At 48.5% G+C, this 26978-nt stretch overlaps 2 protein-coding genes across 5 annotated transcripts in view; one reads left to right on the forward strand and one right to left on the reverse strand.

The window, feature by feature from the left end:
• The window catches only part of ABCA5 (ATP binding cassette subfamily A member 5), a 63759-nt gene extending 40652 nt beyond the window's left edge, over nucleotides 1–23107 (reverse strand). The window contains exons 1-6 of one of the 4 annotated variants that reach the window (XM_068151166.1): nucleotides 22757–23107; nucleotides 4718–4833; nucleotides 3899–4015; nucleotides 2758–2962; nucleotides 1551–1709; nucleotides 495–592 (exon numbers count right to left, since the gene is read on the reverse strand). In XM_068151166.1, coding sequence (XP_068007267.1) covers nucleotides 495–592; nucleotides 1551–1709; nucleotides 2758–2962; nucleotides 3899–4003 — 567 coding nt within the window. In that variant the 5' untranslated portion in view covers nucleotides 4004–4015; nucleotides 4718–4833; nucleotides 22757–23107. Of the gene's footprint in view, nucleotides 1–494; nucleotides 593–1550; nucleotides 1710–2757; nucleotides 2963–3898; nucleotides 4016–4717; nucleotides 4834–7508; nucleotides 7821–22756 lie in introns of those variants that run through there. The other 3 variants (XM_068151167.1, XM_068151165.1, XM_068151168.1) reach the window with 3 other exon arrangements.
• Nucleotides 23108–23247: 140 nt separating this feature from the next.
• MAP2K6 (mitogen-activated protein kinase kinase 6) overlaps nucleotides 23248–26978 on the forward strand; it is a 50961-nt gene continuing 47230 nt past the window's right edge. The window contains exon 1 of the mRNA XM_068151169.1: nucleotides 23248–23582. Within this exon, the coding sequence (XP_068007270.1) occupies nucleotides 23567–23582 (16 nt within the window). The 5' untranslated portion in view covers nucleotides 23248–23566. The remainder of the gene's footprint in view (nucleotides 23583–26978) is intronic.

Here is a 26978-nt window from a genome sequence, read left to right on the forward strand (position 1 = left end):
GGAGAATATCTGAACACCTGGAATGAAAAGGAAGTAGTGCTTTTTTTTCCTCCTCTTGCATTTCCCATCACCTAAAAAGATGAGATTCACTCTCACCATGATGAGAGCGGAACAGGGAAGAGGGCACTGATCATAAATATGGACAACAAAACGGTACATTTTCTGTAGCCACTTCGGGTACAGCATCTTAAACAGCATTTTGGGGCCATCACTGTCAAGCCTTCATGTCTTGGTGACTGCTGTGATGCACTGTTCAGGCTCATTTAGATACAAATGAAGACAAATGTCCACATTATTCAACTGGACAAGAACAGTCTGTACGAAACACAGCCGAAAAAACACACGCAGGAAATAGTCTGCCTTCCCACCAGATCCAAGCTCTTTTTTTTTTTTGCCAGGGTCTTTTACACAATTAACAGAACACATCACAAACCCAGCTGCAGCCCAGGGATCTCAGCCTCCTGGGTTTTAGTCTGCTCTGGCTTCAGGCTCACCTGTATAATCGCTGCATCGATGCAGGCTTGCAGAGCTGTAAATCCTGAGCTCCAGTAGGTTACTGACTCACAGCCTTTCCGCAGGTTGGAGCAGCTGGCTGCAGAATAAAGCAAAAAAAGACACCCCAAAAACCCAAAAAGCTGGAGTTGCAGCTGGCCTACCCCCCAAGGTTAGCTAGAGGCCACCCCATATCAATGGTGGAGACCACTTCTATAAGCAAACATGTGCAATACCATGCCAAAATACAGACCTAAACCATCAGACCTGGATGAGCTGGAGACCCATGAGGTTCAACAAGACCAAGTGTAAAATGCCACACTTAGGTCAAGGCAATCCTCAGTATCAATATAAGCTGGGATGGAGAGCAGCCCTGCAGAGAAGGACTTGGTGGTATTGGTGGACACGAGTTGGCAATGTGCACACACAGCCCAGACCCAGCCATGTCTTGGGCTGATCTCCAGCACTTGTGGGCTGCAGGTGGAGGGAGAGGATTCAGTCCCTGTGCTTTGTTGAGAGCCCACTTGCAGTTCTGGGGCCAGCTCTGGAGTCCTCAGCACAGCAGAGACATTGACCTGTTTGATCAGGGCCAGAGAAGGCCACAACAATGATGGGAGGGCTGGAAGTCCTCTGCTGTGAGGACAGTTAGATTTGAGGTTGTTCAGCCTGGAGAAGGTTCAAGGGGAGTCCTCTTGGTGCCCTTTCAGTAGTTAAAGGGGCTGACCAGAAAGATGGGGACAGATTTTTGAGATTTAGAAGGGATAAGCAGGAAGACATTTTTGACATGAGGGCTTTGAGACACTGGCCCAGGTTGGCCAGATTGCTGGTAGACGCCCCATCCCTGGAACCATTCCAGGTTATGTTGGATGGGGCTCTGAGCAACCTGGTCTAGTCAAAGATGTCCCTGCAGAACACAGGAGGGCTGGACTAGATGACCTTTACAGGTGCCTCCCAATCCAAACCAGTCTGTAATTCAATGATTCCATGAACAGAGAAAAGCAGGGATGGTTTCTGAGTTTATCCCCTTAGAGAGCACATCTAAGAGCAGGCACACCTACCTCTTGACTCTGTGTAAATGGAAGACATAACAACTGAATCGGGGAACCTCAGCTGGTAGGACATGGCATCCTTGAAGACAACACCCACAAATTTGGAGGTTTTTAAAGCACTAGCCTCTTGCAGCTCCTCCTCGCTTAAATACTCCTCTGTGATGAGGCCTGCAAGATGGAAGCAGGGGTCAGCACAGCAGGGTGAAAGACTATGCAACAATCCTAAAGGAGCATTGGGTTAATCTTTAAGGATTTATTTTGGGGTTAGATATATGTTGCTGCCTGTGGAGTGGTAGTTATGGAGAAGTATTGTAGTTGTGGAGGGCCTCAGCTGGACAAATGTCCTAGTGTTTTCCTAAGCACAGCCCTGCAGGAGCGTTGCTCAGCAGCAGGACAGACAGCTCAAGATGACCTCTCAGGTCTTCTGCAAAAGGCTAAAGAGATGAAAAACCATGGTATTTTGTCACTGATGGGAGGAAGGTGGGCTGCAAACTGTTTGGAAACCATTTGCTTAAAGCATTTGAGGACAGTGTAAGCAGAATGCAGATGTTGGGCTGGTCTGTGTCTCCATGGTACCTTTGAAGCATGGAAGGGAATCAAAGATACCAAACTAAAAATACATCAGAGCAGTTTGGGGGAGAAAAACTCCCATTAGATGTGTGAGTGGTGTAAGGAAAAGGACTTTAAAGAGACCCTCCCCCAAAAAAACAAAAAGGGAGAAAAATCACTGTCAAAAGAAGAGGTGTGACAGTGTCAGTGGGAATCAGCATTCTAAAGAACAAATTAATAAATCTTAGTTTGATAGTAACAACAGAAGAGGAAAAAGCAACCTAAAATATCTGCAGGGCAGCATCACCTCCTCAATTTGCCCTGGGATGTGACAGGACAACTATTAATCAGCCCCAGAGCTGTTTAGGGCCTTTGTGTACACCAGATTTAGGTCTTTCCTGCAGCCACAAAACACTTGTTGGCTGTAACAGGAGAATGGGAACCACTTGGAGCTGGCAATGCCAGAAGATTTGCCAACCAAGCAAAAGAAAAAAGAACAAACCACCACCAAACCAGCCCAAAATACTTCACAATCTGTTCTCTATCTGTGATGGAAAAGAAGCTCTTTTTTTTCTATTAACAGAAGCAACAGTGAGCTTCCTCTGCAAACACAAACCACAACATGAGATACACCAAGAGAAAAAACAATTGCTCAGGGTCTCAATACCATCTTCAAAGTTATCAAAAGCCACTTTCTTCATGATTTCTCGTGCCATTTGTGTTGGTGGGGTGTATCCAATGACAAAGTCAACCAGCATGGAGGTGTCCAGACTCCCCAGGTTGATGTTGTCCACCTCATCATATTTCCTGTGTGGATGCATCATGCTCATCAGAATGAGCCAAAACAAGAAAAAGAGTGGGAAAAGGACCTCCTGTATGAAGAGAGCAAGAAATAGGAAAACTTCAAAGAGCAGCTGTAAAAAGCAGAACTTCTGAAAGTTTATCTTAAGTTACATGAAGCTTAAAGGAGGGACTCTGAGGATAATGGCTGTAAAGTTCCCTGAACATTTTCAATGCATCAGTAATCTTCATGCCAAATCCCCCTCTGGCACAGCAGCAGGATTTTCAGCAGCATGCATTGGTAGCCTAAGAAGCCATTTGAAGGTATCAAGGGATAATTCTGCACAATTTAAATACCAGCAAACTTGTGCTACTTGGAAAGCAGCAAAAAAACACCATGAACTCGGCTAGTCTTGACTAGCCAAGCATTACACTGTCTCTTCTTCACCTCAAAATTCATCTTACAGTGTTATACACATCACCTATGCACAGGGCTAAATGGATAGAGAAGATGAAACTCAGTTGGAGACGTCTAACCCTGCCACACTGCTCAGTTACGCTTTCAAAAGGCACCCAAATTGCAATATCCATTCAAGGATACTTTCACAGAATGGCTTGAGTTGGAAGGACCCTAAAGATCATCTAGTTCCAACCCCTCTGTCATACCTCCTACCACACCAGGCTGCTCAAAGCCTCATCCAGCCTGGACTTGAACACTTCCAGGGATGAAGTCTCCACAGCTTCTCTGTGCAACCTGTTCCAGTGTCTCGCCACCCTCCGAGTAAAAAAACTTCTTCCTAGTGTCCAATCTAGATCTATAGTGCTCTAGTTTCAAACCATTGTCTAGATAGCACCTTGCACAGCAAATAAAGAATACCTTCTGAAAAGCCTATTTCAACCCAAAATACAAAGCAGTCTTTGAAGCTTCAGAAACATTTATAATAAAGCTGAGCATTGCCTCCAACTGAGGAGCCACATAAATGCAGAGCAGCTGCAGCTCCAAGGGCAGCAGCAAGCACTCCACTCACCTGCACACTGCTTTTCTTAGTCCTACACTTAATGAGACAGTTCTTGAAGAGGAGAGCTCTGGTTTGTCTCCATACTCCTGCTTCTCTTGGAGCTCCTGGTGCCATTTTTCCAGACTACTTTATTTAAGACAAAAAAACCCAACAAACCCCAAATCTCTATTAAATGACAAACTCATTTAACAAGCAAAATCCAGGCAGCTGCAGCATTCAGGACACTCACACTTTAATATTTTATTGTACAAATAAATATTCACTTTCAGCTTTATATATTAAATGCCTTCCTGTATAGATGCTGGATGCCCATTACATGAACAAATTCCCAGTACTCATTTTCAACAACAGCACTGGGGAAGCTGGCTGGGAAAGGCCATCAGAGCAACCTTCCACCCAAAGGCAGGATCTGCTCTAGGTGAGCTCACCAAACCTGAGCTAACCTGGCCTTATTTATCATTTTGCTACATCCAAATGACAAACCAAAAGCATTTCTCTCAGAGCACAATTCTAGTGTCCATCACATGGGCACAGGGCAGGCAGCCAGCCTGATGCATTGGCAAACAAGAGCCATCCCACCCCAGGCAAACTGTTCAATTTACTGTGAATAACCCCATTCCATCCTGGAGCAGATCCAACAGGACTTGTTTTCCTTTTCACTATGGTGTTACCTTTTCATTAGGCCAGCTGCACAGCATGGTGCTGCTGAACATAAACATTTGGAAAAATTAATAAATCAATTTAAAAAAAAACCAAAACCCCAAACCACAACCAACCCCGAAACTGAAAATGTTCTTCCAGACCACATCCTCTTCCCCCAGGACGTACCTGGTGAGGGACAGCAGGCTGGGAAACCACCAGATTTCTGTCTCCAGTTTTGCCACCACCTTGCTGTCCAAGGCTTGGAGTCACTGATCAGTCTACAGCTCTCTCCATTTCCTCACCTGTAAAGTAGAAATGAAGCCATGAGCTGCTCAGCAGCGCGAGAACAAGCACAGGTCTGCTGGTCACCACCCCTGCCAGCTCTCCAACTGCTCTAGCAATGTCCCAGCTGCAGCAACACCCACGTGCCACCAGTGAACAACTGAGTCATTTCTCAACATTTCAGCCAAAACAAAGCAGAAATTCTAAGAATTTATCCACATTCCAGGTTTTACAGCTCTGGACACTTATCTCAAAAATGGGTTTGGTGACTGCACGTTCCAAGCAGCTCTGCAGCAGGACCTGGTTTCTCTGTTATCTGTTAGACAACACATGGCTCAAGCTTCCTTCCCCAGCTGTATTTTCCTATGGAAGTCTATTTTTGGAGTACAGACATCATCTAACGAAAGAAACACATGAGGCTGCTCAGATGTCAGCACCGCTGCTACGAGCTGAGCTTCAGGAACTTCAAATGCACAAACCGCTCATAGGAATAGCTCTGGGGGAGCCTGCATTTCTCTGGCTGCAGGAGGGAAGGAAGGAGGGGAAAGGCATCTTCAAGGACCCTAACCTGCTCCTCAAGGCTTCCTTTGCTGGTTGTCAGGGTGCTTTGTGGAGCAGAAGGCCCATTGCAACACAAGGACCTGTGTGGGACATGGCTGAACATTGCTGAAAGCAAAGCCTGGGGAAGAGATCACACCTAGGTGCTGCAGTGTTTCTGATAAAGTCACACTGAATCTACTTCAAAAATGAGAAACCAACAACAACACAAACCAACAACAACAAGCAAAGCTTTGATTAAAAAAAAAAACAGACTACATCTAAACCTCAAAATGTTTCACCATCAAGCTACTGACTAATTCTTGCAGGGAAAACACGTAACAACTCCTCTGGATCCTTTCAAACAAGAAATGCTTCAAAATGCCTGCAGAGTGTTTTAAAAATAACTAAGAGCAGCAGCTACTGCTTACAGGTCATACAGAAAAACATGCTCACAGCATGCCCTGGTCAATGCTTGGACTTCTCTTTGCTTTCAGGAGCAGATTTCAAGAGCAGTTACAAGAGAAGCAGCTCCACTGAGGTCCTGGTTGAACACTGCAATAAAGCAACAAGCCCTTCCTTAGTCACACTCCTCTGGTTTATCGAGATCCAGAAAACTGGCAAGGCAAATTTAATCAGATTCAATCACTTAGTGCCAGTTACTGCTTCTGCCATCAGCATTTTTTAAATCCAGTTATAAAAACAAAACAACAAAACACTGTCACTCCCACGTCTTCACTGGAACACCTCCATGTGTTAATGTACATCACCTAGGTTGGAGGAAGGGTCGTTTGAAGGATGTTAATTAATCTCTTGATTCTCCACCTGCCATCTCCACAGAAGCTAATGAAGCTGCCTATTATACAACAAAGAACACTGAAGAATTATCACTTGACTAATGAAAAACTGGGCAAAAAAAACACCAACCCACACCCACCCAAACAACACAAACCCTCCTAGGACTTCCAAAGGAGGAAAATGAACACATAGCTTGAAAAAAAGAGAAAAGCTGCCAAGACATTTGAGCAATGCTGGACAAAATGAAAATGCTCTCAACCTGCAAAAGTGTCCCTGTCCCCCCTCCCCCCCCAGTTTAACCACTTCCTTATGATCCTGTACTGGCAGAACTGACTGAAACATAGCTACTTGTGGGCACCTCAAGCAAAGGAATCTCAAGGGAATGATTTGAGTTGCAACTTCATTTCCATATGGGAAATGTTAGTGCTTCTTATGGGGGGAAATGAAGACCTGATGATGCCTGGGCAGACTTCCCTTAACCTGAGAATGGGTCTTTAAGGGTCAGTTTTTAAAGCTAAAGAAAAAACACCAAAACAAGGGGGAAGGGAGGATGAGCCTCAGCTGCACTATGGTTTGAGGGTAAAACCCAACAACTTATCAGTGAACAACACTTGCAGAAGGATAAGAAAATAAGATTATTGATCTTGCTGGGAGAAGACAAACTCTGATGCACTTTTTACTGGTCTTAAATTATTTAAGCTAAACGCTTTACTCATGTATTTTTAAAAATGGGCTGAATTTTCTCCCCTGATTCCCAAGGGATACAGACGTGTCTCAGGCTGACCAGCTCCATGAAGCCCAGAAGCTGCAGCCTGCTTCCCTCCTAACTCCCTGGTATTTAGCTGCAGGATAACGAGATGACACCTACCAACACCTGAGCACGGCCGGGCTGCTCCCAGTTCAGCTTCCACTGCATCCCAAATCACTCCTACTGCATTCCGAATCGCTCCCACAACATCCCAATCTTTCCCGCAGCATCCTCATCGCTCCCGCTTCGTTCCCACTTCATCTCCCGGCACATACCCATCGCTCTTGCAGCATCCCGACCTCTCCCGCAGCATCCCCACCTCTCCCGCTTCGTTTCCAGCTCAGGACCTGCATCATCCCCATTGCTCCTGCTGCCTTCCCAGTTCAGCTCCCGCTGTATCCCCAGTCTCTCCTGTAGTATCCACACCACTCCCGCTGTACCCCAAATCGCTCCTGCTGCGTTTACCAGTTCAGCTCCCGCAGCCTCCCCACCGCTCCCCGGGGACCTCGCGGGTGCACGGCTGCAGGCGGTGGAGGGACGCCAGGGACACCCCTTCGCGTTTCCATTCCTCCTCTCTTCTCCCAACCCGCCCTTCAAATGTCGGTTCCTCACCATTTTTCTCGCCCATAAACCCCCAGGCAACCCGAAGCAGTCACTCCGGAGCAATGACGCGCAGCGCCAGGTAGAACAAAACTCCTCCTCTTCCTCTCCGTTTTCTTCCCCTTCCCGTTTTATACACTCGGGGGGGTGGGGGTCGTGTGCATTTCCACAGGTCCAACCGCCACCGTCTCGCCCCTGGCCCCTGTCTCCACCCGCAGAGGGAGAACCGACCCCCACCCCGCTACTCACCAGCTCCTCTCCAGTGCTGCGGGACACACAGCATAAGCCGCCCGGCGCTGGCGAGGGGCCGGGCAGCACCAGCAGCACCTCCCGCCCCGGGGCGGAGCGGAACGGTGCGGGGCGGAGCAACCCGCCCCCAGTGCCGCGCGTCCCTGCGGGACTCGGGTGGGGCAGCAGCGTCATGATCTTCCCATCATCGGGGCTCCGCTGTCCCAGCGACTTTGCATCACTAGGACCCCACCACCCCGCGGACAGAGCCTCAGTAGGACACACACACCCCATCCCGGAGATGCCTCATCACCGGGAGCCCCCGGCTATCCCAGGGACACTCTCCATCACTGGAACATTCTGCATCACTGGAACATTCTCCATTCCCTCTTTCTCACATCCCGGAGACACTCCATCACCAGGACCTCCCTATTCAAGATACTCCCCATAACTAGGACTCCCTTCCAACCCAGACACCCTCCGTGGTAGGGACACCTCCCATCCTGGGAACACCCCATCACCGGGACCCCCTCCAACCCTGTGGACTCCCACCCTCTCCCAGGGAACTTTCATCTCAGGGACACCCTCCTGGAGACCTCTCCCCTCCCAGGCATTTCAGTCCTGAAGACCCTCACCACAATACATCCCATCCCTGGGGACTACCTCTACCATCCTGGAAACCCTCCATCCCAGGGACACCCCCTACCCCACTACCTATGCTGCATGGCCTTGCTGGGGAGTGGAGGAAAAAGGCTGGAAGTATGAACAGAACATTTAGGGCTGGGTGGGAGGCACCTTGATACATCCCATGCTGCTGGCTCCTGCCATACATACAGAAGGTCACCAGCGTTTTATTGCTTCACCCAAAATATAATATAAAGCCTTGAAAACGCTGTCTTGAATACAAATGCAGAATTCCCATCATTTCCATGTGCCAGCCTTGGTGGCTGGACGATGCCTTGATGCTTCCCACCAAGTTACTCCCCCTGCAGCAAGTGCTCCTCAGGTACTCGTGGCCAGCCTTTCGCTGACGAGTGGGATGTGATCTAACCCCCCGCGGTCTTCACTATCCTGTTCCCGTCTCCGTGAGTACAATTGGACATGCTCATTTTCCTAAATGCCTCCTGCACGTTGCTGGGTTGAAAACGACCCCCAGGGGTGCCACTGAGCATCTGGAATCCCGCAGCAGCCAGCGATGCTGCCTGTCTGCATGCTTGGAGACAATCCCTGCAGCTCCTTGTGCTCCACCAAGGAGCGATTGCTTGGCTTCCTGCGGAGGAGCACCGCGGGCTGGTGGAGCAGGGTTGGAAATTCCCGGTCTGAGCTGGGGCTGTTCTCCTTGAGGAGCTGCATAAGCAGCAGCTGGAGAGCAGCTCGGTAGCAGCAGCATGGGCTCAGCATTTTCACTTAGAAAACTGAGATTAGGAGATTGTATCCTCATCTGGAAACAAGAAAAGGATCTCAACAGTGTAAAGCATGATTTACATGCCAGGGCCATGCAGAAACCTCCACATTCCCACCTTTGCTTACAGCCACAATTAGAAATAATAAGGATTCAAGCCCTGGCCCCAGAACCCTCATTAGGCACAGGCATCCTTTGCTGCAGCCAGAGAGTGGCAGAAATCCCACGGGCTGGCATAGTGAGAGTTTGGGTAGGAAATTCTGGGTAGGAAATTCTGGGGAGGCTTTCCACCTAAACACAAGCTAAAAATTTCCCATGATGGAGCCCAGGAACAGGCTTCCCACAGAAGTTGTGGTGCCTCCTCCTCTGGAGGGGTTCCAAACCCACCTGGACATTGTGATCCTGGGCAAACTGCTCCCTACTTTGGCAGGGAGGTTGGACTCAACAATCTCCAAAGGTTCTTTCCAATCACCACCACACTGGGATTCTGTGACTTTGTGGCAGGAGGTTGATTTTGAGGAGGTTGGTTCTGGGCAGGAGGTTTTGGGGAGGAGAATGCTTCCATGAGGCATCCCTCAAGAGTGCTGCAGCCCAATACTGGTGGGTCCAGGCCTCTTCAGCTGACATACAGAAAATTATCAAAGCCCACCCAACCTTTAGGCTAGCACTTTCTTTAGAATAAGAAAAATCCACCAGAAAGGTTTGCTTTAACTGAAAAGTCTTTTTCATTAGTTTCCACCTTAACAAAGAGCATTAGATAAAAGTGCTCTAATTAAATCATGCCCTTTAGTTTTGCTTAATGAATACTGAGTAAATACAATGGCATAACTTCAGCCTCAACAGAAAACCCCCAAAACTTCTCTTCATTCATCCAGCATTAAACAGAACAGAAGCTCATCTGGGGCTAGATTCTTTGGTCACTTTGATGTTTGTTGTGGTCTCTGTTTACACTTCAAAAGTTTTTACTACTCCTATTCATCTTCTAGAGTTCTGGAGTCCTTGGAGTTTAGGGCATTCTGGCACAGCAGGTTCACACCTCTGCTCATGTCAAACCCTATTCCCCCAGAGAAGAGCTCAGCTTGGAGCTTCCAACAATAATCCACCCCAGCACAGTCCACGGAGAGGGAAAGCAAATACTCTGCATGGGAGAGGTTTCACGTGTGGGTGCTGCAGAACATCAGGTTGTGACATATGGGATGATTACAGCATCTAAAATAGACCTCACTGTCAGATGGGTGAGACACCCATTGTACTGGGTGCTGCTGCAGCCAGAGATCCACCAAGCAGCATCCTCAGTACAAGAGTCAAAACCAAGACACACAATGGGGAGAGCCTCCAGAGAGCAATTATTACCTGAAGTACTGCAAGGCTTTTCATCTTCAAAGTGCAGCAAAACCACCACCTAATTAACTTTTACAACAGCCCTGTACACTCAGGTGCCTTAAACATAATCTCCACTTACAGATACAAAAAGCCAAGGGTGATGTAATTTGTTGGAGGCCAAAAGGAGTCTACATCTGAGGTGGGGATGGGTACAAGCAGCGGGCACCAAAAACCTGCCCAACTTAACACTTCTGAGCAAGCAACTTGAAAGACAAAGAAAGCAATTTCATCTCTTTAACTGGAGTGAAGATCTGAGCAGCTACACCCAGACAGCAGCACAAAATGCTGGCGAGCTGCAGGAAGGCTGCACAAAGGTTTGGTAGGCACAGACGAGCCCATTTGCTTCATGAAACTGTTTTCTACTTACCGTGGGGAGACTTCCATTTCTGCAGTGGGGGTCTCTCCAGCAGCATCAAAGCCAAAACCAAACCAATCCAGCACAGGGAGCAGGCTGGGATGTTTACACTGGTACTGGAAAGTTTGGGCTGACTCTTCCTGCTGCTCAGGAGTTGAGTGTAAACATGCTCCAGCTGACAGAGTTGTTGTGTAAACTGAATTTTGTGAGCTTGCTAATAACAGGTGAAATCAAAGCACTCGGGAAAAGTAACTCTGAGTTGAAACTCTTGGGAAAATGGGGAATCAAGGTGGGGGGGTGCTGGAGATCACTGGGGTGATGTGACAGTCTCAAGCTGCACGGGGGAAGTTTAGGCTTGGTTTTAGAAAGAAGTTTGTCACAGAGATTGCCCATTGGAATGGGCTGCCCAGGGAGGTGGTGGGATCAACATCTCTGGAGGTGTTTAAGAAAAGCCTGAATGAAGCACTTATTGCCATGGTCTAGTTGAATAGTTAGGGTTGGGTGATCAGTTGGACTTGATGATCTTGGAGATCTCTTCCAACCTGGTTGATTCTGTGACTCTGTGGCAGATTGCAGGTAGCTGCTGGCAGTGTGGGCTGGGGACTTTCACACCAGTTGGCAGAAGGTGTGATTCTGTCATCTTGAAGTTTATCTTTTCCAACCAAAATGATTCTATGGCCACATCAGAGCAGGCTCTATTTCTTGCAATCAAATTCAGGAGGTTCTGCTCAGCCTCTCCTGGGCAGGTCAAGTTTAGCATCATGATAACAAATAGATGGCCGGAGCTATTTACTCTGGAATGTCACTTTGGTGGCTGTAGCCCTTCTGTCCCCTGTGGCTTTTATGTGGCAGCTGGCGAGAGCATGCCTGCTCTGCCTGCCCTTCGCCTTCAGCAGAGCAGTCCTAGAATGATTCCTGAGCAGTGATGCAGAAACCTCAGGTAAGCAGCTGCTCGTTGGCTGTTTCTCTTTTTATCAAAGCTTTGCAGAGTCCCTCGAGAACCACAGGCCAGTTGCCTAAGTTGCTCAGATTCAAATACAGAAAAAAAAACCCCAAATGATTTTACATTTTTCTTTGGATTTCCCATCTGCTTATTAACTGACTCAGATCCTGCTCCTGGCCATTTCTTCTTTCTGTTTAGATCCATTTTTCTCATGCAAACAGCTGGCTCAGACATTGTGCCCTTCTATGCTGCAGATGCTCTCCTGACCCTGGGCACATTGCTGTTACATTGGGCTGTGCTCAATGTTACTGAGCAACCATAACGTCCTTCCCTGGGATCCCTTGGCATGCTCTTCCTCCTGCATCTAAGGCTGTACCTACACTTTCCAGAAAGCAGAAACAGAAAACAAATAACCAGCATTTACCCTGTAGATGTTCTCAGCATGCAGAGGGCACAGATGTCCTCACCAACACAGGGCTCCTCTTGCTTCCAAACTGGTAGCCTCAAGCCATTTGAGGTCACAATTCTCTCGAAGCCAAGCACCAGGTTATTTGCCTCATGCCAGCATCCTGCTTTTTCACTGCTGAGGGTCTGCACTGAAGAACTGTTCTTTTCTTTCTTCCAGAGATCATTATTAGAGACTGTGCAGGGCAGAAGCAAATTACAGGTGAAAAACCCAGTTCCTCATTGTGTCCTGCTTTTATTTGGAGAGAGCATTTCCTGAGTACCAAGCACTTCAGCAGGGCACAGGTGAGGAGAACAAAACCACAGAGATGTGCTTGAGGCTTTTTTTTTTTTTTTCCCCATTATGGTAAGTTCTGTTCAGCTGTGAGGTATCATCAGTCCATCATTAGGAGCAGCAGGGGTGCCTGGACCAAGCAGAAAATACTGCTGCTTCCCCAGCTCACTTTACCTCTTGTGGTTCCATCCAGACGGAGACAAAATAAAGCTGTTTTTAAAAGCTGATGGCCTGGATTTTTGTTTAGATTTAATTAATCAGACCACTTGCCACCAACAGTTAAAGTCATTCTCAGAAATCAGATAGCTTTGTCCATATGCAATGATCCCACCCTCCAGAACAGAGGTAGTGCTTTATAAGACAAAAGAAGAGGATTTAGAGAGGAAATATACTCCACATTTACAGAAATTATGTGTTTGCATCAATAAAGCTGCCTATAAGCACAAGAATGATGCAACTGCATCACCAAACACCCAGATTCCCTGCCAGGGAAGCCTTTCAACAGTAATTCAGAGCACCTAATTTAGAGACCTGCCTCCTTCTGGGAGCTAAAAGGAGACTAAACCAAACTATGCAAATCCCAATTTCCTTCAACATTCAGTGCTGCAGCTGCACCCAGCTGAGATGGGGGCTCCACCACTGTCAAAGCCATAAGCTCTTTGACACCCAAACCCTCCCTGATATTCAGGAGCAGGACAGGGTTAGCAAGTGCAGGCCAATCTCAATAGCAATTCAGAGCTTTGTGAAAAGGGGTTAAACCCTGCTAAGAATGGCAGCATTTTTTTTTGCACCTGTATAAATGGTGATGCAAAATCAAGGTTCTTTAGGAGTCAGATTTGCTCCCAGCATGCAAGGCATAAATTTTGCCCCATGCTCTTATTTACGTTTTAAAACAACATTCAAACTGCCTCAAAGCACAATTTCATGAAAGAGATTTCAGTCTTGGGCCTAAGACTTGGCACAGTGACTTTCAGCCCAGAATAGACTTCTATGGGAAGTTAGAAACCTCTGAAAAAACCAACCCCAAGTTTTGTAACTGAAGCATCAAGAGACTCCACATCAGAGCCAGAGGATGCAAAGATAATATATAGATGGTATGCAATACAACACAGAATATTGTAATTACAGCCACTTGGGTACAGACATAGATTCATTCTGGTCATGAATGATACCTCATGTTTGCAGGGGAAAAAAAAAAAAGAACCAAAATGCCTCTCTTAAATCAGCACAGTTCAAAGGAGACAAATGTGCCCCATTGCTGATGGGGATGTGCTTGAAAATGGGCGTTTCCCATCATGCAGGGTAGCATCCCCCAATCCAGCAGCTGCCCCCCACCAGCTCTGTGCCCCTCCCAGAGAATTTTGCTATAAAGAGTACGAAATATGATTTCCCACTTTAGAAAAGCACTGCTGGCTGACTTTGTACTCCAGCATAGTCTAGATGTACATGTCAGTTAAAGAAAAGCATGCTTCCTGCTGCCTGTCCAGTAAAAATATCCCTTCACACAGAGGCCACTATGTGTCCTTACTTAGCCCTGCTTTTCTCAGAATCTCACTTCTGGAGCTGCTCAGCTTCATTCAAGCATGTTGGAGAACATTTTTGCAGTGTATTCCTCCTCTTTTTCCTTTCCCGCCCCAGCTGCTGGTAAGGTGTCAGCTTCTAGCCCTGAGTAGTCGGGCTTCTCCTTGCTTTGCTTCCTCCATACTAGGAGTTTTCAGGTGGTCTCCTCCTAGCAAATCCCAGCTGGTCAGGACACTGTGTAGCATTGCATCCATACCCAAAAATTCATCTGTTGCCAACAGAGGTGAAGCCTCCTGCAAAGCGAAACAGAGTTCACAGCCACTTTCATCCTCAGTGTCCAAGCCCCACTGATGCTGATGTTTCCACCAAGCCACCCAGACTTGCTAAGATGTTAAACAGGAGCTCAAAACACTACCCCAGGCTTTTGACAAACTCTGCAGATGTATTCACAAAGCAAACCGGCTCCACTAATTAACTCCAGATCATGTCACCCGGGGAGCTACATAAATATAATAAAGGTTTAACAAACCACTTTGACAAAAACCCTCACGCGGTGCTGGTGGTGCATACTGAATGATAAAGACCATCCCTACCCAGGAGAGCTTACAGGCAGTGAAGATCCTGCCTGCAGGAAGCCCTTGGGTCCCTCCAAGATGCTGAGCCCTGGTGCAGGAGCCAGAGCTCTTGGCTCTTGTGCAGGAGCATCTGTGGGCAAGTGTCTACACTGGAGGAGAATCCAGAACAACCAGTCATTTGTGGCTGAGCCCCTAGCTGGATGAGCCTGCAACTCATTTTACTGAAGAAAAATAAATAAATAATATTACAGTGGAATGGAGGAGTCAGGAAAAAACAGGGAGAAACAAAGTCCAAAGTCCAGAGCAGTGCCACTAGGTGAGAACAAAGCCAACCCCTTAATGCCTGCGTAAGCCAGGGAGTGAGGGACGTGGGGCAGGTGTCTCACAGGGATTGCCATCTGCTGGTCCAAAGGTTGTGCCTCCATCTACACCCAGCTCACAGCAACTTAGCCAGTGTCACCCAGCAGTGCTGGAGAGCTGGTGGCTCTGGCTCCTGATGGTCCTGCCCCCACCTCTAGCTGCCCAAGCAGGAGGCAATATCAGTTCCCAAACAGAGGGTAGCTGACTGGAGTTTATTCAATGCAGCTGAAAGGTGCCTTGATTTCAGAGGAACTTTGAAGGAGTCTATTAGAAGAACTGGATATTAGAAAGAAATTCTTTACAGTGAAGGTGATGAGACACAGGAACAGGTTGCTCAGGGACATTGTGGATGCCTCTTCCCTGGAGGTGTTCAAGATCAGGTTGGATGAGACCTTGAGTAATCCGGGCTTGTAGGAGATGTCCCTACCTATAGCAGGGCATTGGAACAAGGTGGTCTTTAAGATCCCTTCCAACCTAACCCATTCTATGATTCTAGGAATCATTCAATAATCTTAAAGCATTTTTTCCAACCTAAATGATTCCACGACTTGAAATGCTGTCCCAGCTCTCATGAGGTGCAGTGCATGTGGTACTTTCCTTAGCCTTGTGAAAGGGCTCAGGTATTGGTGGATGGGCAGAATGTAGATCAGTCACAATGTGCTTTGTTCCTCCTGTTCTTGGTATGAAGCCAACTGCTGGGTATTCAAATGATGCCTGGTGAGTGACCTGAAGGTCTTAACCACCATGGAGACTAAAGGTGGTGGATATGACCCTAAAAGCTATTTAACCATCCACCTGATCCCAGCAGAGCTGAGCAGTCACAGGGCCATGAACACAGAGCCTGTGGTGTGGTGCCAGGCTAGGGATGTACACAGGAGAGGGAAAGGACCCAGGGCCAGCACTGAAAATCCAGCAAAGCACAAAAGGCCTGGAGTGAAGGCTGAACTAAGTGCTCACAAAATGCCCGAAGGATGCATTTTAGTCCATTAGTTTCACCCAAGTAAACAAAGAACCTATTATATACAGATATACATGCATGGGGCAGAGATGGGAGGAAATCTAAGCAGGAAAAAAAGCAAACAATATTTTCAGCATTAAACCTCACACCAGCACCCGAGGAAGAAGCAGCCACATGTCAGCCCTAACCTGTGTGACAGAGGAACAGGACCTCTGATGGGAGCTTTTTGCATGCAGGGTTTGGACATCTCAAGACAGCAACACAGTAAAAAGGTGACCATAGAAAATGCACCTGGTAATAGTTCAGTTGTTTTTTACAAGACAAAATCATCAACTGCAAGTCTCAGAAGGGGGGGACATGGAATGGAAGATGAGCTGATCTGAACAGCTTCTCCCTCAGCCCCCAAGTAAAGGATTTTGCCCAGGGAGTCACTGTCCCTGGAAGAGTTTAAGACACTAATGACCATGGTGGTCTCAGGTTGAAAATCATTGCACTTCATGATCTTAGAGATCTTTTCCCACCAAAACAATTCTATGATTCTTCGATATCCAGTGCTATGAGGCTGCTTTAGGTCATCTGTGCTTCAACTTCATATTAATGAATAAATCCTGCCTGGCGCTTGCACGCCATGGCTCTTCACCTCCATTTCTCTCCCTCTTTTGTAGGGTAACAGACACCAGTATCACCCTTAACCCTCCTGAAAAGCGTGTTCAACCCATTACTATTATTATCTAGCCAGGTATACAGGTCTCAGACCTTGTAATTACTTAGGTTACTAAGTTGAAAGTAGTTTTTATTTATTGGCCTCTGCCAGTAAATAAAGCTCAGACATGAGCTCAAGCTCACATGTATGAGCTGCCTGCTCTTCTTGGGTCACTTTCTCCTCTCTGAACTCCCCAACTAAAGTCAGGAAGAGAGACACTATCCACCACCCCACCCTCAGCGCACCAAGGCAGGGCAGTTTGTTTAACTTCTGCCAACTGCAACCTCCTCCTGAGCTTTTTATCCACCTACTTGAGATTCAGGGTGGAAAAATGTGATAGGAACTAAGGACTCCAAGAGAAAACACTTGAGGAGAAGGAGCTGGAGGAAGCTCAGACAAAAGGTAAGACAAGGCTGAACTCTCAGGGATTGTGTCTGGCTTTCAAAATGCTGGCAGGCTGCAATTCCCTTTAAACTGAGGAACAAAGGAATGCAGGATATTGCTCGGCACCATTCAGGCCGCTGAAGAGCAGATGGTCTCTGCTCCCATAAGTGGCTCATGCTCCGGACGGCTCATTGTTTCTCACCTCCTCTCTCCTCAAGCTGTATTCTCCTTCCCAGCATCTGCACCCACTGTTTGTTTTGGCTTTTCTTCAAGCTCCTTCCCCAGACACCCCCTCGGAGGCATCCCTTTTTGCAGCTGGTCCTTCTTGTCTTGGAGAACTTTCTACAGTTTCTTCATCTTCTGAAGCAAAGAGCCCAGCCTCTTCTGCCTGCCCCACAGCAGGCGGTGTCTTCAGTGTGCTTACTCCTACTAGTTTTCATTTTCAGCTTGGCACTGGGAGGCCACAGAACTTTGAAAGCATCAGGAAAATGGCTGGCATTTGCATGTCCCTGTGCAATCCCTGCTTCTCCACAGGGGCTGGCCACTGCCTCAGCCGAAAAATGATAGCAGATTTCACAGGATACTGCCCAGGGGATAGGATCACACCAGAAGATATGATTTTCTTACCTGTTGTTTCTAAAAGCCATCATTACACTCTCTCACAGGACAGACCAAGCCAAACCTTGCTACAGGCACCCCACAATATCCTTCTTTCTCCACAGATCCCATTCCCATGAAGGGAGGCAATGGCTGGAAACAGCAGAATCCAAAAAAACCATGAACCAAAACTGAAGGAAGCTAAAATAGCCACTGGGTCTTTCTGCAGAGGTCCTGCTGGAGCCCATCCCATCTCCTGTTCTGTTTCCTCATTTGCAAAGCATATTGTTTTTGGAAGATCCCACTTCCCAGACATTGTGACTTCTGCCTTGCCCTCCACTGGGTTGCCATCCAAAACACACAACAGCTTCAGGGCAATAGCTACAGCGCCTTCATACCCTTTGACACGCTCCGAAAACCATGATTTGATGCCCCAAAGCCTGGTGTTAGTGTTCAAGGATGTAAAAGGAGGCACCACAGCTGCTTTTGGACACTGTTTTTGTGTCTATTTAACGCTGTCTGTGCTCCTAACAGCTATAAACCACACATGGCTGGGTTTTCCAAACAATTCTTAGTGAAGGCATGGTCTGCCCAGGCTAGTGGTGGAGTAACCATCCCTAGAGGTGTTTAAATGAAATGTGGACTTGGTGCTTAGGGACATGGTTTAGTGGTGACCTTGCAGTGCTGGGTCAAAGTTTGGACTAGAAGGTCTTGAAGGTCTCTTCCAACCAAAGCTTCTCCAGAACACATCCCTCTCCACTGGGATGCAAGAAAATGAAAGCTATAAACACAGGGAATAGTCCTGCAAAGGTGAAAGAGGACAACTTGAAGAAACTGCACCCCTCAAGCTCACTGTTGTCTGGGGACAGAGCTCTGGGATTAATTTTTTTTTGCCTGTTGATTATCCTCCGGTGATAATCCCCAAAGCCCAAGCCTCTAATTGTAATTGTACTGGACCCACCCCCCCACGGCAGGGCTGCCCTTCCCAGTGCCCCCCATCAAAGGGAGTGCTGGGAAGGGAGGCATGCCTAAACCAAATCCGTATTTTGGTGCAAATCTCCTGTTTACAAACAGAGAGGGGCAGATCTTTCTTCAGTCGCGCCCTGAAACCGCAGAGCGTTTGTCCAATTTTTGCTGCAGCGAGTTCGTTTCTTAGCAATGCAAAAGCAAGCTGGGAGGAGGAATAAACAAACCCCAACATGTGGAACCTTTTGAATGACTACAGACAGAGAGAACCAGGGGAAAAAATAAAAGTGATGGCCAGACCCAGATGTGGAAATCTGCTCTCTCTGGTCAGCCCCATGGATTCTCCCAGCAGTAGGAATAAGGATCACAGAATGGTAGTGTATGGAGATCATATGACCTGCCTTATGAAGGAAGGCTGAGAGATGGGTTTGATCAGCCCTGAGGAGAGAAGGCTTAGGGGAGACCTTGTCACCATGGACCATTAAGGGTGGCTACCAGGAGGATGGAGACTCCCTTTTTACAAGGTGTCCCATGGAAACAATGAGAGGTGAAGGGGACAAGTTACTGCTGGGGAGATTCCCATTGGACTCCAGAAGGAAATCTCTCCCCAAGAGAATAGTCAAACATTGGAATCATCTCCCAAGGGAAGCAGCAGATTCTCTTGCATTGGAAAGTTTTAAGGCTCAAGCTTGATAGGGTGCTGGGCCAGCTCACTTCTATACTGTTACCCAGAAAGGTTGGACCAGATGATCGTTGGAGACATTTCCAATCTGGCATCCTGTGACTCTGTGATTTATTGAGTCCAAGCTCCCTGATAAAGCAGGTTCACCTAAAGCAGGCTGCACAGGATTGTATCCAGGGGGGCTTTGAAAGTCTCCAGAGAAAAGAGATTCCACAAGCTCTCTGGGAAGCCTGATCCAGTGCTCCATCACCCTCAAAGTACTGACTCTGAGCTCCTCTTCCCAGGCATTCACAACTTGAGTTCCCAGAGTCACTGCACAAGGATGCATGTGGCATGGCACTACTCAGTGACACAAGATGACTGGATTAGATTAGATTAGAAATCAGGAAGAATTTCTTTACTCTGAGGGTGATGAGGCACAGGTTGCCCAGAGAAGCTGTGGATGCCTCATCCCTGGAAGCATTTAAGACGAGGCTGGATGAGGCTTTGAGCAATGTTATCTAGTGAGAGGTGTCCCTGCCCATGGCAGAGGGCTTTGAACTAGATGATCTTTAAGGTGCCTTCTGACTCAAGCCATTCTGATTCTATGGTTACAATAATGGCCCTAGAAAATGTACTTATCTGCACAAGAAGGCATAGGCTCACACAAAACACCTCACTGGTTCCTGGGCAGGTGCTCTGAGCAACCTGCTTTAGTTGAAGATGTCCCTCTGAGTGCAGGGAGAGTTGGATTAGATGATCTTTAAAGGTCCCTTCCCGTCCAAACCCATCTGTGATTCTATGATCCCACAGGGGCCAGGAAAGGCACTTACCCCCCAGGGCAGCCCCCAGCCTGCCATGTCCTCATCTCTCCAGACACACTGCCTGGTCTTGCTGAGACTTGTCTGGCAGCTGAACTTCACACAGCTTCCAACGTTCCACACACGAACTGTGGTGCAGCACATGACAGACAAGACTCTGCAGGCCCCAAGATCAGCCTAAGCCCGTTAAAGCTGGCAGAAAATTTCTCTCTGCATCATCAGAGCACTGAGCAAGGGTGTCCTAATTCCAAGGAAGGCAGTGGGATCCCAGATCTTTGCATACCTTTGGGGAGAAGGCAGAAGGAAAACGTCACAAACGCCATTAAAACTGGCATCGTGCTGGCTGCTGGCTGCCAGCATGACACAGGGTTTTACTGGGCTGTACCTGCTTGTGTGTACAATGAGGACAACGTGGAGCACCTAGGACACAGCAAGAGGTACGGTCAGTACTCCAGAAACCTGTAGAGAAGAAGGACTCCATCCTCCCTAGGAAAAAATGCCTTAAAAGAAGCAGGTAGTCCTCGAAGGCTGCTGCTGCCACTGCTAATTTAGCTAGGAGCTACTCAATTGTCCCACTGCCTTCTGCAGTGGTGGCTCAGGGGCTGTCAGCATCTCCACAGTAAACCTTTCATTTGGGGGATTTATTGCTTGGCTGGAAGGCTCTGCTCTAGCTGCAAGCTTGGCAGCAGTGGCCACCTAGAGCAGTGAATTTCTCTCACCCCAACCAATGACTGAGCAACCGAGAACTACACAGATGCCTAATTGAGGGTTTCAAACTCCTTCAGACCTTGGCCCTTGCAGCTAAAACCGGGAAAATCCCAAGGAATCTGGCCTTGCATGAGCTCAGCCCACAGGGGCAGCTGGGAAATGGGATGAAAAATCACCTAAATACACAGGTTTTAGCCCAAGGCAAAAGGGCAGTGGAACAGACAGTGCAGCTTCCAGCCCTGGATGCCCTCCCCATGAAAACCTTTCTCTGGATTTTATACCTTTGTCACCAAACAAAGCATGCCCAGAGAAGGACAATGAAACTAGCGAAGAATCTGGAGAACAGGGATGGTGAAGAGCTGCTGAGAGAACTGGGGTTGTTCAGCTTGGAGAAGAGAGGCTGGGAGGGCGGGGGGAGACCTCACTGTTCTCTACAAATCCCTGAAAGGAGGTTGATTTTAGGTGGGGGTGTCTCTTCTCCTTGGTATCAGGCCACAGAATAAGAGGAAATGGCCTGAAATTGTGCCAAGAGAGGTTAGCTTGGAGATTAAGAATGATTTCTTTGTGGAAAGAGTGGTCAAGCATATTGGAACAGGCTGCCCAGGGAGGTGGTAGAATCACCATCCCCGGAGGTGTTTATGAAATGTGTGGACATGGCACACTGGGACATGGTTTGATGTCCATGGTGGGGTTAGGCTGGACTTGGGGATCTCAGAAATCTTCTAAAGGAAACAATTCTAATACTTCACCAGGATGTTCACAAACACCCTTGGCACCAATCTGGCTGTAAATGTTTTTCAAGCACATATTTTTGGCTTAATTAGTTTTTTTTAATATTCTTTGAGTGTTCCTATAAAGCCTATATTGAATGTAAAGCCCTGCTTTAGGAAGACCTGTCTTTGCTTCTCCCTAGGGGCTTTTCCCTAAGGGGTTCCTACATACAGAAGAGGGATCCACCTTGCACACTGGACCATCTGGCAGTGTTTGATTAATGGCTGGAGTCTTAAAGGTCTCTTCCAACCAAAATGATTCCATATTTCTACTATACCACAGTGTCCAGCTGTGTTTCAGATCCAGTGTCCCCACCTCCAGAGGACCTCACTGCACTGGCTCCACCAGTTCTTCCCCATTGGAACGCTCACAGAGGCTGATCAGTCCACCTCAGCAAACACTTCATTTCAGGCTTGGGATAAAATCCCTGCATATGAGCAGGAAATAAAAAAGTATTAAGAAATTCTGATGTCCTCGAAGGTGACCAAGAGCGGTGGCTATGCCAGGGCACTGCCATGCTATGCAGAATGAGTAAGGTCCATGGCACCATACAGGCTGAAAGGTCAGAGATTCATTGCCAAGAGATCCTTGTAGTCTAAACTCAACAGAAACAACCTGGTGCATGTCTTTTTCCTCTTTCTGCTGTATTTTGCCACCCCAATCCCCTGTTTCCACTGTGGTGCATCAGAACACCATGATGGACTTCCCCGTGCCTGGAGTGGGTCGATCAGTGGTGGAAGCCCTGCACAGAAAGAGCAATGGGGTTGATGGCACCAAGACCTCTGCAGGCTTGGCTCCCTGGCTCCTACACTGCCCCAGCTGGGGCCATCCCACCACGTTCCCTTCCAGCTGGTGCCCAAGACCCAAAGCCTTTCCTAGTCCCAAAAGAACTTCAGGCTCCAACTGCTAAGTGTCTTCATTGGGTGGCTGCCCCCTGCCATCTGGTCACATAACATCCAGCATCAGCTCCTGCACGGTGGGAGCTGCAGAGCACACAGCCAGGGCGCAAGCTGGGACCTTGCGCCCTCCCAGGGAAAGCATCTTGGGGAATAAAACGTTACCCAGCACCGACCCTGCCACCTCCATGCCGCACCTCGAACCCGAAGGCGCGCACCGCACCCGCAGCGCCCTCGCCCTTTGCACGCAGTTTGCGCACCCTTACGCACAGCTTACGCACTCCCTCACCTCCCCGCGCTGCCTTCGCGCAAGCTCTGCGGGTGCACCCTTCATTCCAGGCAGCCTCCGCGCAAACTCCGCGGGTGCACCCTTCATTCCACGCGGCCTCCACGCAAGCTCCCCCTTGTGCAGCGTCCGCGGGCTCCCCGCGTAGCCACCGCAGTTGCTATTCTTTCCCAGCGCAGCCTCTGCGTGCTCTCTCCTTTCCTTGTGGAGCCTCCGCGCAGGTTCCGCGAGGTTTCCCCTTTCCATGCACAGCCGCCGCGGGTTCTCCCTTTTCCCCACACAGCCTCCGCACACACTCCCTCTCCCCGCGCAGGCTCCGCGGTCTCTCTCCCGCTCCCCGCGCAGGCTCCGCGGGCGCGCAGGCGGCACCGCCCCCTGCAGGCAGCCGTCGGACTCCATCCCCCAGGCGGCCCCGCGGCTGCCGTCGGCCCGGCGCCTGCGCCCTGCGCTCCCCCCGCCACCCCCCCCCCCCCAGCTCCAAGTTTGGAGCTCTCCGCTGCCAGCCCTGGCCCATCATGTAGGTGCAGCAGGAGCCTTCCCCACCATTGCAGAGCGGAGCGGGGGGAGGACAACCCCCCGCCCTGCAAGCTGCCCTGCAGCGTGTGCAATTGCAGGGCCGCTCCCCCCACCCCCCCAACGCCCCCCCAGCTGCACCCCGCTGCAAGGAGAGCTGCTGCAGCGAGTCAGGACAACTCCCCGCTGCAGGAGGATTTGAGCGCTTGCAGTTTGCATCTTTGTTGCAAAACTAAGCTCCAGAGGAGAGGCAAGGCAAAGTCTTTTGTGCTCCCCTCCCCCACCAAAGCCAAGGGGACAATGTCTCAGGCCAGAGGTAAGGCTCCTGCTTCTCTTCGGGGGCAATTCTGCAGCCAGCCGTGCATGCATGTCCGAAAGTTGCATGCATGCAGTGTGGGGGATGATGCAGCTGCAGGGGTGAAGTTTGAGGCGTTGAGCGGCTGCAGTTGCATTTCCTGTTTGGTTGTGCGGCTCTGCAGGCGCACACACACCACACACACACACACACACAGCTCCCGGCAGGCAGGGCTGGCACTTCAGCTGTGCATTGACGTTGCTGGAATTCTTCTGCTGGGATCGCTGAAGCCCTTTTATTTTTATTATTTTTTTTTTTAATTTAAATAGTATTTGTATTTTTTAATTATTGTTTTTCCTCGCTCTCTCTCTCTTTTTTTTTTTTTTTTGCACAATCAGGGCAGCTAAGGAGGAGCAGATGCATGCATGGGGCTGCTGCTGCTGCTGCTGTGCATGTTGCATGTGCATGCAGCCTGCAGGGTGCATGTGGATTGCAGCTTGTTACACGTGCAAAGAAAAAAAAAACCCAAAAAAAACCCACCCCAAACACCAAAAAACTTTTGGAGAAGTCCATGCAGCAGATGAAAGGTGAAACTTGAGTGGAGTTACCAGGAATTAAATATATACCTATGTTTCCATGGGGAAGTATTGTTCCTGTGCCAGGACTGAGATCATTTTCCACTGATTTCTCTCTCTCTCTCTCCCCCCCCCCCCCCCCCCCCCATCCTTTAAATATTTGGTAACTTTTGGTCAGAGGCAGCAGTGAGGTTTGGAGAGCAGGTCGCATGCAGAGGATGTGCTTTATTTAGCACTTGGGATGGGGTTGGAGGGGTGTTTCTGGGCAGGGGACAACAAGGATTTGTAATTGGGGGTTTTATGGCCAGGTTTGATCTTTGCTTTGCAAAACCCATATATCTGTGGCACTTGGGGACGTGGTTTAGTGGGCATGGTGGTGTTGAGTTGATGGTTGGTCTGCATGATCTGAGAGATCTTTTCCAACTTTAATGATTCTGTGATTATTCTGGAGTGGTTCTGCCTTGTGTGTCCTGCAAGAAGGGGGTGGGAGGGGGGGGTGAGTTGGAAGAGGTGAAGAATTCCATATTGCAAATATGCTGTGGGAATGCAACAGTCCCTGCAAGTGCAGGCTGAAGCATTGGGGGGTGGGGGTGGGGGGGTGTCAGGAGGAGCTGCTCCAGCCATTCATTGTGAAAAGATGCACAGATGTCCGGGACTGGCCACAAAGATGCAACTTTTGGAGCTGCTTTGAAATGTTTGGCTTTGAGATTGCTGCTTGTCTCATTGCATTTTGCAGTCGGGGAGTGTGTGTGTGTGTGTCTGTGGAGAGGGTGAGAGACAGCTCATGGCCCAATGGAGAAGCAATTCCCAAACTGGGACTTGCTGTGTTTGGTGTCTCCCCACCCCCCCGGGAAAAAAAAAAGACATTTGTGAAGCTCATGGCCTCCGCTCTGAGCCTTGCTGGGAGGACATTGGAAGGAGGTGCTTTTGCAGCTCTTGCCACACAGTTTTCCTTTGTAAGAAAAATGTAAAGTTGTTGTATAATTTATTCCTAATTTGGGTTTGCTGCAGTCATCTTTTCCAGCCAAGCAGAGAATGGTCAAAGTTTCCAACAGAAAGAGCCAAGGAAGTTTGATAATGCAGAACTGAACCCAGCGGTGCCCTCAGCTTGCTACTGCTCACAGGAGGGTCCCTGTTGGACCCATGGAGGGGCAGGGGCTGGGCAGGGAGGCAGCCACTTGCAGGGGGTCCCTGGAAAGCTTTGGGGCAGGAGAGCTGGATTGCATGCAGAAAGTGATGGGCAAGGCCCTGTGCTGGTGACCCTGCAGGCCACCCTCCCAGGGTGCTGCTTAGTCCCCATGCTCAGCAGCGCTGGCCTTGTCTGTCCTTCTCAGTACCAGGAAAATGGGAAAGGACAAGTAGCCAACCCACAAAACATGATCTCAATGAATGGCATCATTCTTGAGTCCCTTTGCCGTCCGTCTCACGCTCTGCAGTACAAGTCTGTAAGCTGGAATTCCTTGCAGGGATAACTTTTCCAAGTTCAGCTGTTGGGGCTGAGGTTTTGCTCAGGAAGGGGTTTCAGCTCCGGGGTTTGCACCGGAGGTATCGTTCTTCAGGATGAGTTAAAGGGAGGCATCATCTGCATTTCAGGATCAGCTTTCATGTGTTGCACAGGAGGTTCCTCGTCAGCTTTCTAAAATACTGCACGGAGCTTCAGCCAGCTGCTGAGCTGCTGAGCCCTCTCCTGACTTTGAATCCTTTCCAAAGTTGTTCTGAGAATTTGCCAGAGATTAATTCTTTTTTTTTTTTTTTGACTGCTGCTTGCCAGGGGGAACATGTAATCCAGAGGGTTAGTCTGATGAGTCTCATTCCCTACAAAGAATCTCACCTAGTTGAGAAGGTAGAACTGCTCCTCAGACCCTACTTGTGCCATGTGAAGGAGCTGAGGTGCTCTGCTTTCAGCACAACCATAGCATGGGCTGTAGAAGGTGAAACTCTCCCTGGAGTTCAGAAATAGCAGCTTGATTCTGGCCCTTTCCGTAGCAGAAACCAGCAAATGCTTCCAGCATCATGCTTGGAGTACTCAGCCACGTTCCCAGTGCCTTGATGGACTCCCTAAGTCTTTGTGGTAAAAAAAATAAATCACCTTTTCTGAAGACTTTCAAAACCCACCTGGATGTGTTCCTGGGTGGCCTGCACTAGGTGAACCTGCTTTGGCATAGAGGTTGGAGTAGATGATCTCCAGAGATCCCTTTCAACCTCCACTGTTCTGTGATTCTGTGAAAATACAGCTCCACTCAGAAAGACATCACTGGGTACAAACTCCTCCATCACCCCACTCTCTTTTCTAACACCATTCTCTCTCTTTTTTTGTAAGTTGCAGAATAGTGTTTTGAGTTGAATGGAGCAATCCCCAGCAAATAATATTTCTCCAAGCACAGCTGGACCCTGCAACCCATTTCTCACTTCCAAAGAGGTGTCCACTCTGAACGAGTGGGAACTGATGTTAGTGGTCATTAAGAAGAAGTTAGTGGTCATTAAGAAGAAGTTGAATTGTGGCCCAAGTATGGCCCATTTGGCTGTCATGACTAATAGGGTATTATTCTGGAAGAGAAAAGAAAATAATAATGAGGAAGTCCATATTAATTACAAGCTAAATACAGTTTGTGGCTGTAAATCTGGGCTCTGGTGACAGCAGAGATATTCAAGAGTCTTCCGGATTCATTGTAACAGGAGAATATTTCACTCCTGAAGCCCACGGAGAAGCCAACCAGCAAATATGCAAATTTCTCCATTGAAATCAGAAAAGGGAAGGGGGAGCAGTTCCCACCAGAGCCCTAATTCATCAATAGTGCACTGAAATGAGCTGCTTTTAGCTAAATATTGATCTCACACCCAA

This window comes from Melanerpes formicivorus, unplaced genomic scaffold, assembly GCF_026170545.1.
Source record: "Melanerpes formicivorus ecotype bairdi unplaced genomic scaffold, bMelFor1.0.p_v2 SCAF_21, whole genome shotgun sequence".
Lineage (NCBI taxonomy): Eukaryota > Metazoa > Chordata > Aves > Piciformes > Picidae > Melanerpes > Melanerpes formicivorus.